At 42.1% G+C, this 13901-nt stretch overlaps 1 protein-coding gene across 4 annotated transcripts in view; it reads left to right on the top strand.

Moving 5' to 3' along the window:
- ATG16L2 (autophagy related 16 like 2) overlaps nt 1-7696 on the top strand; it is a 46203-nt gene extending 38507 nt beyond the window's left edge. For all 4 annotated transcript variants that reach the window (XM_063432634.1, XM_063432617.1, XM_063432626.1 and 1 more), the window contains 6 exons: nt 120-240; nt 1399-1504; nt 1843-1992; nt 3321-3368; nt 6335-6436; nt 7477-7696. In XM_063432634.1, the coding sequence (XP_063288704.1) occupies nt 120-240; nt 1399-1504; nt 1843-1992; nt 3321-3368; nt 6335-6436; nt 7477-7570 (621 nt within the window). In that variant the 3' untranslated portion in view covers nt 7571-7696. The remainder of the gene's footprint in view (nt 1-119; nt 241-1398; nt 1505-1842; nt 1993-3320; nt 3369-6334; nt 6437-7476) is intronic.
- The last annotated feature ends 6205 nt before the right edge of the window (nt 7697-13901 follow it).

Genomic DNA, 13901 nt, shown 5'->3' with positions numbered 1-13901 from the left:
TGAGAGGGGAAAAAATATGGAAAAAAAACTATATATGGATAAATCACAGTTAACTCAATATTGTTTCACTGCAATAAGCTAATGACCTGTTTCCATTCCCTTCTTATTTTGCGGTTTAGGAATCTCTCACCGGGCACAGTAATAAGGTGACGGCGGCACGGTTTAAGATGGGTTCTAACCGAGCTGTAACCGGCAGTAAAGACAGGACCGTGAAGGAATGGGATCTGCAGAAAGCAGCGTGTAGGTGGTGCTCAGAGGCAGTTGCCATAATAAACATTGAAAAATGAACAAGAAGAAAATGAGAGCTAGTTTTTCAGTAGCCGTAAGGTTGTCAAGCTCCTGCGATGCATTCGTGCATATTAAAACCTTTGGTGTGAGAATGGGAGACCTGCAGTAACTAGCTTCTTCCTGTTTTCTACATGATTGGCACATAATGCGGCATGCAACACATGCAGTGCGTGTTCCTGGGTGAGCAGTCATTAACGAACCATGTATTCCATTGGATGCGCTGGTGGCTTCACAAGCCTTATGTTAGCTTGGTATTGCGAGTGGCCCCTCGAATTGCGATACCACGTACAGTTCCTAGTTTTCTGTTTCTGTGATAGAATTTATTTTTTCAATTTTGGAGGGAGAAAGCAGGCTGTTCTAAGTAAAGTTTATTTTTTAATCTCTACATTTGCCCGGTTTTCACCAGCAGTGTATAGGTAAAGTTATTGGGGAGCTTGAAAATCAGATTCGTTACACACTTGCTTCCTAAAGACCTCCTGAAATGAGCAGCCAATCAGAAGAGGCGATGTGCTGGTCGCTATACCAGGACGGCCAGGGCATTATGTCTAGGCGTGCGGGAAGCTTATGGCTGCTAAGCAAAAACAAACCATTAAAAAAAAATTGGAAATACAAAAATGTTTAAAGATTAAGCTTTTTAGGTGACCAGTAGAGATCTCCATCTAAAACCTGGGAATGCTGGACCCTTTGAAATAATTCCCCTTTTATGTAGATTTTGCCAGTAACGTCTGTTACAGTAAGCTCACTGAATATTAATTAATAGGGGGGCATTGCTATGGTAGCCACAGGATTTCATATAATCTGCAGCAAAACTTGCTTTCTGAGATTTCACTTTATCTAGAGCTGTTTAATAATTGCGCATATTGCAGGATACGAATGGCAAGTGATGATACGTTGTTTTAAGTCGGCCCAGCTTTGGATTTCCTGCCGTTGTAAGCCTTCTAAAATTACTAGAAATGCAGTCTAGGCAACAGTGAAGGACCTAATGGGGACAGCTTTTATACAGCATATTCCCCTGCCGGCACAATACATTGCATTTTGTGGGTGGTGTTGTGAAGCCGTTCTGTGTCGCTATGTCTTGTTATGTAACGTCTTGTCTGCTTGTTTCTACAGGTGTTCGGAGTATCTCTGTGACCTCGTACTGCACTGATGTTGTTTGCTGTGACTCCTGCATTATCAGTGGTCACTGTGACAAGAAAATCCGTTTCTGGGATAGCAGGTAAGTTGTCATGTTGGTGTATTCCTCTTCATTTTTTTTCTTTTCCTTTTCTGAACATTTATTTAAAAAAAAAAAAAAAAAAATTCTGGTGCTGTCCTCTTGCCCTTTTCGCCAGCATCTCCTCTCCTGTCCCAGCCGTGCCGCCAGCATCTCCTCTCCTGTCCCCGCCGTGCAGCCAGCGTCTCCTCTCCTGTCCCCGCCGTGCAGCCAGCGTCTCCTCTCCTGTCCCCGCCGTGCCGCCAGCAACCACTCTGCTGGCCCTGCCTTGCAGTCTCTTGTCCTAGTCTTGCCACTAGCGTCATTCTCTCCACCTCATATATTTTTATTGTTTTCATTAGATCTGAAAGCTGTATCAAAGAAGTGACATTGGAAGACAAAATCACCTCCCTCTTCCTGAACCAAGACCAAACCCAACTGCTCAGCTGCTCCCGGGACGATACACTAAGCTTGATTGATTTGCGTTTGGGTAACATCCTGCAAGAGTTCAGGTATCACAGAAACACTCAAGGCATTGCTACTGCTAGTAGCAGCTCACCTAAAAATAGGGCTCCCTCACAGGCCCTATGACATAAATAGTAGAAAAACAAATAGGGGAAAGGTAGTGCCACGAGACTGTAAAAATGGTAAACTAAAATCACATATGACAAGCTTGAAAACCAAACAATATATATACAATAGTAAAAAAAGTCTATGAGGTAGATAAATCCAAATAGCAAACCTGTCCTTGGAGGATGGTGCAATCGTGATAGTAGGTGTATTCCTCAATGTGGTATAAATAGATTCTTGAAGTTTATATGAAATAAATAAAAAATGACAACTAATGGTGCAGTAAGTTCCAAATGGGGTCTAAATACAGTATAGAAAATCTATTTGGTCCTACTCACGTTTGGTAGAGCTATTAACTTAGCTCTAGTGTTGATAGCATACAGTGGTACAATCCCCACTTATGGGATACGGGAGGTCTATGTAGTCTTGCTTGATATAGGAATCCTATAAAAAAATAAAAGACAGCAATAGTGCTTAAAGTATAGAAAGGATTCTTTGGTGTAATATCCTCACTGGAAAATTAAAAACCTTCTGATACCAGGTAAAAAGGATGGTGATAATGGCAATAAAGGAAGTATATAAAAAGTAAAATGGCTAACTTGCAAGCATCAAGTGGCCAAAATAACTTTATTAAAATACTGTTATTTTTATATATATATATATATATATATATATATATATATATATATATATATATGTGTGATTTTAGTTTACCATTTTTACATTCTAGTTGCGCTACCATTTGTTATTGTACGTAGTCAGACTTTTTTAAAATAGTTTCACTTCTAACTTGGAGTCCGCGGGGTGCCACTCACCACCTCCCCTACTAACAGAGGAGAGCTGGAATGTGATAAGCAAGAGCTTCCGTTAGTGCTCCTGTGCTAAGGCCAATGGGGGCTGCACTAGTGGTTATGGTGCTTGGAGTCTTCCTTTATGGAATCAAGCTAAAAAACAATCTCTCTCGTTGCATATCTAAATATACTCTGTACTTTTACCGATTTACTTCTATATAATCAGAATAGATTGAAGCATTTCAATGACTGTCACATTATTAGTGGCAGACTGGGTAGAAGGTATGTCCCATTGTAATGCTGACCCTTGCCCACAGAACACAACTTTGGCTCATATTTTCCCAAATTCCATCAGACCGTATCGCCCAGTTTGGAGTATTTGTTTCCTCTTGCAGTTTATTTAGCATTAATCAGAGTCCAACGTGAAGAGTTTTAGTTTTTGCATCTAGATTTTGCTAATTTACCATTTTCACTTGCAGAGCTGAAGGGTTTAAATGTGGCTGTGACTGGACAAAGGCGATATTGAGGTAAGGTTTTGGTGCTGGGGAGAGGGTTGCTGGAGTTGGGACCCTGAGGACTTTGATGGTGTTTGTAAATTCTACCCAGCTGTATCTTTTGTTTCTCAGAGTATACATTCTGGAACCATTTTATTTGAATCCATCAGTGGCTGCTAATTATAATTGTGCCTCTCAGCTGGTTTGGTGATACACCGATGATATCACCGTGCTTCTTTATTGGTCCAATGGAGGTGTATGCTGATGTCACTGGGCATTTAGACTGATTTAGCTGGGTGCATGCGCTGATGTCATTTTGCCATTCGGTTGGATGCATGCACTGATGATGTCACTGTGCCATTCGGATGGATGCATGCGCTGATGTCACTTTGCCATTCGGTTGGATGCATGCGCTGATGATGTCACTGTGCCATTCGGTTGGATGCATGCACTGATGCTGTCACTGTGCCATTCGGATGGATGCATGCACTGATGATGTCACTGTGCCATTCGGATGGATGCATGCGCTGATGTAACTTTGCCATTCGGTTGGATGCATGCACCGATGATGTCACTGTGCCATTCGGATGGATGCATGCGCTGATGTCACTGTGCCATTCGGTTGGATGCATGCACTGATGATGTCACTGTGCCATTCGGATGGATGCATGCGCTGATGTCACTGTGCCATTCGGATGGATGCATGCGCTGATGTCACTGTGCCATTCGGATGGATGCATGCACTGATGATGTCACTGTGCCATTCGGTTGGATGCATGCACTGATGATGTCACTGTGCCATTCGGTTGGATGCATGCACTGATGATGTCACTGTGCCATTTGGTTGGATGCATGCATGCACTGATGATGTCACTGTGCCATTCGGATGGATGCATGCGCTGATGTCACTGTGCCATTCGGATGGATGCATGCGCTGATGTCACTTTGCCATTCGGTTGGATGCATGCACTGATGATGTCACTGTGCCATTCGGATGGATGCATGCGCTGATGTCACTTTGCCATTCGGTTGGATGCATGCACTGATGATGTCACTGTGCCATTCGGTTGGATGCATGCACTGATGATGTCACTGTGCCATTCGGTTGGATGCATGCACGCACTGATGATGTCACTGTGCCATTCGGATGGATGCATGCGCTGATGTCACTTTGCCATTCGGTTGGATGCATGCACTGATGATGTCACTGTGCCATTCGGTTGGATGCATGCACTGATGATGTCACTGTGCCATTCGGTTGGATGCATGCACGCACTGATGATGTCACTGTGCCATTCGGATGGATGCATGCGCTGATGTCACTGTGCCATTCGGATGGATGCATGCACTGATGTCACTTTGCCATTCGGTTGGATGCATGCGCTGATGTCACTGTGCCATTCGGATGGATGCATGCGCTGATGTCACTTTGCCATTCGGTTGGATGCATGCACTGATGATGTCACTGTGCCATTCGGATGGATGCATGCACTGATGATGTCACTGTGCCATTCGGTTGGATGCATGCACGCACTGATGATGTCACTGTGCCATTCGGATGGATGCATGCGCTGATGTCACTGTGCCATTCGGATGGATGCATGCGCTGATGTCACTGTGCCATTCGGATGGATGCATGCGCTGATGTCACTGTGCCATTCGGATGGATGCATGCGCTGATGTCACTTTGCCATTCGGTTGGATGCATGCACTGATGATGTCACTGTGCCATTCGGATGGATGCATGCGCTGATGTCACTGTGCCATTCGGATGGATGCATGCGCTGATGTCACTGTGCCATTCGGATGGATGCATGCACTGATGATGTCACTTTGCCATTCGGTTGGATGCATGCACTGATGATGTCACTGTGCCATTCGGATGGATGCATGCGCTGATGATGTCACTGTGCCATTCGGATGGATGCATGCGCTGATGTCACTGTGCCATTCGGATGGATGCATGCACTGATGATGTCACTGTGCCATTCGGATGGATGCATGCGCTGATGTCTCTGTGCCATTCGGATGGATGCATGCACTGATGTCACTTTGCCATTCGGTTGGATGCATGCACTGATGATGTCACTGTGCCATTCGGATGGATGCATGCGCTGATGATGTCACTGTGCCATTCGGATGGATGCATGCGCTGATGATGTCACTGTGCCATTCGGATGGATGCATGCGCTGATGTCACTGTGCCATTCGGATGGATGCATGCGCTGATGTCACTGTGCCATTCGGATGGATGCATGCGCTGATGTCACTGTGCCATTCGGATGGATGCATGCGCTGATGATGTCTCTGTGCATTAAGGCTGGATGGATTACGTCCCTTTCCCTCTTGCATGTTATGAATTGTGGGGTATACAGCACATAGGCCGTAAAACCAGTGGATGTTTCGGTTCAGTATATAATTCAGTTTGTATAATTCAGTTAGGTCTCCTCGGCCGGCGGGCGAGATCAGTCTCACCCACCGGCCGACGTAAGCAGAAGGAGGAGCGGCAGGGGAGGAGGAAGCAGCGACGTGGGACATGTCGCTGCCTCTGGTAAGTCACTGAAGGGATTTTCACCCCTTCAGCAACTGGGGATTGGGGGGTGGGAGGGAGAGGGACCCTCCAGTGCCAGGAAAACGGATCGTTTTCCTGGCACTGGAGTTTCCCTTTAAGCTGGCTGTACTGGTTGTAATGTTTCTTAGAATATCATCCACGTACCTGGACATGGCTCCTTACTCAGTTACATTGCTTGTCTACCTGCACCCCATTTCCTCCCAATTGTAGGCTGACTTTAGCAGAACCCTCTTAATCTCTTCTTATTGGTGCTATATGAAGAATTCTAGCAGTATTTTATGTCACAAGTGGTTATTCCTTTTTTAGACTGGACCAGCCTTATTCGTATCATGGAATTTCTATAATTCATTCATCTTTTGCTCTGTTTGTGTGAATGGTTTATAGTTGCGTGTAACTGAATCTCAGGAATTCCACCTTTGTCTTGTAGCCCCGATGGAAGTTACGCCCTTGCCGGCTCTGTAGATGGGACGATCTTCGTGTGGAATGTTCTCAAAGGGTGTCTGGAGCGGAGCATGAGTGGCCAGCACAGGTAGCGTTCGGCTTTCCATTATTTAGCTCTGTCTGTGCAGATCACCAAATTACCCAGATTTAAACCAGGGAATGAAACATAGAAACATAGAATTTGACGGCAGATAAGAACCATTCGTCCGGTTTCTACCCAATGACCAGCTTGATGGCTGTGGACTGACCTGCTTGTAAAATGACATCCTCACTAACTCCAATGTACAATTTTACATGGAATTATTACTTTCCGAAAAATGTACTCTATTTATTGGCTATTTGAAGATTAAAGGGTAACTGGAACCAAAAACAGTATTTTCATTAAATAAAATAAAAAATAAAAAATAACCTTTTTTTGAGGAAGTCTGACAACAATTTTGCTCAGAGTTGACATTAGTCAGCTCAGAACTTCTGGGCCAGCTAATGATACTGCCTGAGGTGGAGACGACTCCAGGCACCATAACCACGTCAATGAACTCAAGTGGTTGTGGTGCTTTGAGAAACCCTTTAAATTAATTTGATTTTGGATTTTGCAATTGTCGAAAATAGTTGTTGAATTAATTCAAGGGACACTATAGTCGCCAGAACAACTACAGCTAATTGTATTCTGGTGAGTATAATCATTCCCTTCAGGCATTTTCATGCAAACACATGTAGTTTTACATAGAATGTGATGGCCGATAAGAACCATTCAGCCCATCTAGTCTGCCCAGCTTTCTAAATACTTTCATTAGTCCCTGGCCTTATCTTATAGTTAGGATAGCCTTATGCCTATCCCACGCATGCTTAAACTCCTTCACTTTGTTAACCTCTACCACGTCAGCTGAAAGGCTGTTCCATGCATCCACTACCCTCCTTTACTGTGTTGATTCCCTTTTATGTATTTAAATGTTTGCAATCTTTTATTTTACAAAATAACAAAAAGCGGTTTGCTTAAAACTCTTGGTCCAAGCATGTCAGGGGTTACATTTCTTCCAGTCTGTCGGAATGAGCGATTTCCTATTGTATCAATTATACATTGCGTTTGTTTATACAGTAATCATTTCTCTTATCTGTTCCATTCTGCAGCTCGTCCGTGAATGCCGTCACCTGGTCCTTGTCAGGAAGTTACGTGGTCAGCGTGGACCGGGGGAGGAAAGCTGTACTGTGGAGTGAATTCTAATGGTTTACAGCGTTTTCATCCACTTACCTGTGGGATAAGACCCACCTTGACTTGACGTTTGGCAGTGCCACACACATACCACTTCCTGTTTCCTCAAGCAAAGTTAAAAAGGGAAAATGTTCAATCCTCACGGTCATCCGCTTAATGTCTACTGCCAGCACCAGGGAACCAGAGCAGATTTTCTCTCATCTGTTAAATTGGAGATTTTTGTTCTTTTGACATATCCTGGTGAAGATGAACCAGCATTGATCCAATGATAAACTTCACTTCTCTGCGGTCAAACTGTGGAATTCTATCTACCTTAAAGACTATCTGTAATATGGGCCAACGTATTTAAATTTTGCCCTATATGTGTTTTGCACTTTATTGACTGTCTTTTCATACCTCTTCTAGATCAATGTTTCACAAGGATCCAACACGTTCCTTGTTTTAATTTTTTTAATCATGTTGGTCCTTGCTCCAAATGCTGTTATCTGGGTGATTTCATGCATTGTGTTACATAGTTTTTAAAGGACATTAATGGATAAACCATACGATCTGAATATTACCAAAACTACACCAAATTCTACCTATTTGCTTGGGTTAATGTCTGCTATAAATGGTGTTTTACACAGTATGACTGACATGGGTATTTAGGGGCAGATTATGGTAAATAACACTAATTTCTATTTTGGGGTGTTAAACTGAGCACCGTGGACTGTCGAACCACGTATTGTTTGTGACTGATATTTGTGTTTCCGGTGGGGCAGTCTAGGTTTGAAGGAGCTTGATCTGCTTGGTCAGAGTGTGCAGCATCACCCTTTGAAACTAAGTGTCTACTTCCTCATGTTTTCTCCATAGTTTTTGTTTCGTGCTCCCACGGACCTTCTTTGAAACGTAAATGTGGAATTCAGGCCAGAGATGATCTGGTTTTCCCTTTTTGCTACGTTGGATGAAAATGTTCACACATTTTGTTCCCATTGAGCTATATTTTGACTCAAAGTACACATGTTGCTCATCAATTCTCCATAGTTTTTAATTACATTGATGTCTTACAAATTGGAATCGTGTTACTTTTTAGTATTCGATAGAACGGGTGTCGCACTCCAGTGTCCTTGGTCATGAATGCTGTGTATTAAGAGCAAAACTTAAAATAGTGCTCAGTAATTTTGGAATTTCATTTTGGCCCTTAAAAACCAGGATTACTATCCCTTCTTACAAGCCACCATCTTCTGTTTCCCAGAATCCTCTGCAGACCCAGTTCTCTTTGCCTATGAACTGGGTAACCAGTGGATGTAAACGCTTTCCGATTCTGTGTTGCTGAACATGCTGAAGCATGTAATCTAGATGGTATGAAACCATACTTATTAGAGAGCTCTCCCATAACCATACTGTGACTTCCACACGCTTAGCACATGCATGTGGAATGAAATATACTATGCAAATAAAGACATTTTTCAATACTTAAAGGGAAAAAAGAACGCCTCGACCTGTGGCTGTTTTTCAGTTGGAGCCAAGACTGTTTTATTAAGTAAACTGTATTCTAAAACCCTCAGCCAGTAAATCATTATATAATGCACTGTACCAATCCCTTCCCGGATAGATTTTCATAGAATTGTGCAGTGGAATTAGTGCAATTTCAGTTAGTGTCTTCAAAGGATGGTTATAGCGGATTGAATTCAACGTTCAGGGAAAATCAGATTATATGCATCGTTCTAATTGAGTGTTTTATAAGCTCCTTAAAGGGAAACTTTTTATTTTTTTTTTGAAGATTGATGGCTCCTCCTTAACACTTTGTGTGCTTAAAGTATATGAAATTGACCCTTTAAGATGTGGCGTGAGGAACCAGAGATTGCAATGGATTGTTTGTGCCTTAATGGTTAAATCATGGATTTGCTTTGAGTTGTTCTTGGTGCCTAAACATGGACTTTAGAGCAACATCACCGGAGAAAATTCATTGCAAGTGCCTTGCCATCTACATTATATTCTGAATAAGGTTGGAAACTGTTGTCAAATGTACACAATTTGTGGCTTAATACACATTATCCTCTGAACATCAAACCTTGCATTACTCATTTTTATACAGCTTCCCGTTATCGTAAATAAAGGTTATATTTTAAGCTAATTTTACCTTTTTTCATATTTTACCATAATTGGAATAATTGTTATTCCACAGTAGCCTCCTTTATTTGTTTTAAAAGGCGTCCCGCTAAGTGCAGGCCCTTACTGTTGCTAAATCTCCAATGAATTCCCTGCCTGTGTTTACGAAGTATCTAAAATATTTATTTTTCCTTCTTTCTGTGTGGTTCTCTTTTGCTGTTATCTAAAAATAAAACGTGGTCTGTTACAATTGCTGGCTGATTGTAATTCTCTGTATTTACACAATGTGTTAATACACTGTTATACTGTATCTCCATGTGTGCAATAAACATTTTATCTAAATAAAATAAATCTTTTAACATTGTGTCTTGTCTTTTATATCCTTGTTTGTTTTTTTTTCTCCCTCCATTTGGGCGGCTGACACACAAAAGAAAGCCCATAATAGTGTTACTGTATAGGTGGTATATAGATCGGTGTCGGAGAGCGTATAAAACCTTAACATTCGGCTAATTTCCTACATTTTATTTGTTGAGATTTGCAGAAAGAATAGGAGTGGGTATTTGATTTTCCAGTAGGTATTTTATTCATTTCAACAATTCCAATGAATATATTTAAAATATGTATTTATGTTTTTGTAAACAATATTTGACCATCTTTAGGAATGCAGGGTCGCAAAATGCCAGCAGAAAAATAAATGTCTACGTGTTCTTAATAGTGTGTTTGAATCTCACCTCATCGGTAAGTTTCCCTGGGAAAGACACCTGATTGTATATCCACCTACCTCAAATCCTCTTAGGTTGTAAGCTTGTTTGAGCAGGTTCGTTGTTTTTTTTTTTTTTTTTTCTTTATCTGCACTGCGGAATATGTTTGTCTCTAAAAATTATAATAATAATAATCGCGGTGGGGCTGAGCTTAAACTCTCTATCGATAATTTTTTTTAATATATTTATATTTTAACAAGCTCTATGAATCTCGTAACACCTTCACTCTCTGGGATGGTTAAATCTTAGGAAACCTACTCTGTCCTCAGCAAAATTACAATGAATCGATCTGTGTGTGTGTGTATGTGTATATGTATATATTCTATAATCAGACAAATGTTGACAACTAAGTTAAAATAAAACATAAAACATACACTTACCATACTATGTAAAAAAAAAAAACACTTGTACATTCTACTACAATTCAGATATGTGAAAATATTTGATGAACTGGTCAGACAACACACAGACAAGGAATTGTGTGCAAAGTTGGATTCGTATTACTTCTGCTTCATCACAGAAGACTGACACCAACCTTGGTCCCTCTAGCACCCATGGTTCTTAAAGTTTATTTCCTGGCACCAAAGATACAGCAGTGTGGTGTAGTGGTTATGGCACTTAGAATACCCCTTTCATTGAGATGCTCTCCACAGTTGAAAATTGTCACTCATTGGTCCATTTTTTTTCTGGTTTTATATAGTGTGTATTGTAATCAGAGTATGCACTGCACTATAACATCGCTGGTTTTAAGCTTAGTTGAGTAGGGCACTCATTAATCCCTTGTTTTTTTTTTTTACATTTGTAAAAAAAAATTCTCTTAACTCCTTTTGTAAAATTGTAGAGCGGAATATGTATCGTTACTAAGCGCTGATGATAGCTAACCCATCGCCCCTCTTTCTTCTGCTCCCTTGGCAACTACAAAAAAATACCCATTTCCATTGACCTTCTCTTTCAATGTCACCTTTGATGTAAATATATGCACTTGCTGTATTCTCAGATTGTGAAGTTATGTATCGTGCATTGTAACCGTTTCAAATAAAATACATTTTTAAAAAAAGAAGAATTTCCGATTAAATCTTGACCTTATTATTCGGACTTGTTCATGGCGAAATATTTTGTTTCAGGCCGGATCAATTAGTCAGAAAACAACTTGTTCTGGTGACCGCAGTCCACCCATGTGGTGGTTTGGTGCGGACGAATTTCACCTGTGCCGTTGTTTCAGGAAAAAAGCTTTGGAAAAACCATGGAGACCGTGAAAAAAAAGGCCAATCAGTGCCAGTTATCTTTATATTTTCAATTAATTTCCAGTATTTCATTCAAAGATCAGGTAAGAAAAAGTAACCAACAGAGGAAAACAATGGAGCTGTAAAGAAATCTCTCTTTGTATATTGTTTTTTATTTTATTTTTATTTTTGTTTATTGTCACTTTAATCTGTGAATGAAATTGCCTGAGAAAACTCCACGTTAATTATCTCTCGAATACAAAAATCCCCCAGCCATACATAGGAACCCCACAAAAGTTACATTCCCTGATAGCCCTGATCTGAGTGACCAACATATCCAAGAATCACTCAGATCGGTTCGGTAGAACGGGAACGGCGTGTGGAAGATTTGACCGGCCAGACACAAGGTGGTATCTGAAAATAGTTCTAGGAGAATAGGTGCCCTGGCTGGTTTCTGTTCAGGTGGTTCCTGTGCAAAAACCATACAAGGGAACCTCTTACTTTCATGATATGAATGCTCCCCCTGTTCGGTACTTTATATCTCCTGAAGCCGTTAGTGTAGGTGGTCGGGAACAGGAAAGGGCAGTGGTCGACAGTCTACCGGTGTTCGCGACAAGGACGGGAGACAAGATGGCCGCCATTCTCCCAGCCACTTGTTCGGTTATACAAAATGGTGGCCACCCAGGGGAAGCACTCATTAAAGGACCACTATAGTGCCAGAAAAACAAACTTGTTTTCCTGGCACTATAGGGTCATTAGGTCCCCCCCATCCTCAGGGCCCCCCTCCCGCTGGGCTGAAGGGGTTAAAGCCCCTTCAGCCACTTAACTTTCTCCAGGGCCGGGCTCCCATGGTGCTGGTGACCTCTCCTCCCCCAGCCGACGCAGCAAGAGCCACGTGTGCATTCAAACTGCCCATAGGAAAGCATTGTCGTCCAACGTCTTCTCACTGTGATTTTCTCTGAAACTGCTATGTTTTCAGCTGCAGGGTTAAAACTAGAGGTACCTGGCACCCAGACCACTTAATTGAGCTGAAGTGGTCTGAGTGCCTATAGTGGTCCTTTAATTGTTTCGCTTGTGGTTTCACACTTAAGTGGTTGGTGTTAACGTTCTAATGGGGTACAGGGGTGGTCCTTGTTTGGGAGACGAATGGATTCCGTTCGTATAAAGTCTCCCGGTTGGCCAAAGAAGAACCACATGAAATAACCGGGGCAAAATACACGAAAAAACAGAGGGAAGATACGGACAGCCAATACAGGGGATAAAAAGTAGCTTGTAAATATCCATTCCACTACACAAAGAGAATCACAGGGCAGTGTGTGAGGTGGGGGCTGGATGTGAGTATGTACTCAGTCACCCCCATATTACAGGCCACAGTCCGGAACAGTATTAAAGGGCTGGGGGCCCCTTATTATCTCAGGTGCTGCAGCTTGCATCCGGATGCAATTAGTTTCAAACCGAAGTCACAGTCTGCTGATGAAGGTGGAAGAGAGTCATGAAATAATTGCAGATTCCTGGATCAGCATGTTGGAAAAACAAGTCAATGGGTTTGTGCTGGAAACATCTCTGTTAACACGTCCGAGGAGTATTTGAACTATACGATCACAGAGACAAAAAGCTGTACTTTGTAGGTTGGTACAAGGAGAGCTAACCACCATGCTGATATATATAGTCCGGGTCTAACGAATATCACCAATACTGAAATATGAGCGGCTGGTAAATCTTGCTGAGAGTGATTTAGACAATTACAGACGGACAAAACGAATTTACCGAATGTGTTTTGAGAAAGTGTTCAGTGTTTCCAGCAATGAAAAAAGGTTTAAAGGATCGCTATAGGGTCAGGAACACAAACATGTATTCCTGACCCTATAGTGTTAACACCACCATCTAGTCCCCCTGGGCCCCTCATGCCTCCCTAAATATAGTAAAAATCTTACTGTATTCAAGCCAGAAGCTGTAAATCTGCATGCTGTTAGACTCAGAAAAACAAGCAGTCTGCTGACATGTGATAGCCTGATCCAATCACAGTGCTTCCCCATAGGATTGGCTGAGACTGACAAGGAGGCAGATCAGGGGCAGAGCCAGCATGATTCAAACACAGCCCTGGCCAATCAGCATCTCCTCATAGAGATTAATTGAATCAATGAATCTCTATGAGGAAAGTTCAGTGTCTGCATGCAGAGGGAGGAGATGCTGTGCACAGTGCTGCCCTGTGCTCTGCTGACAGCAGATCTGAGTGGATGGAGGCATATTATGCCTCCATCAACTCCG

This window comes from Pelobates fuscus, chromosome 1 (genome assembly GCF_036172605.1).
Source record: "Pelobates fuscus isolate aPelFus1 chromosome 1, aPelFus1.pri, whole genome shotgun sequence".
Taxonomy (NCBI): domain Eukaryota; kingdom Metazoa; phylum Chordata; class Amphibia; order Anura; family Pelobatidae; genus Pelobates; species Pelobates fuscus.
Note: the sequence above shows the minus strand (reverse complement) of the source record. Positions and strands in the feature narration are given on the sequence as shown.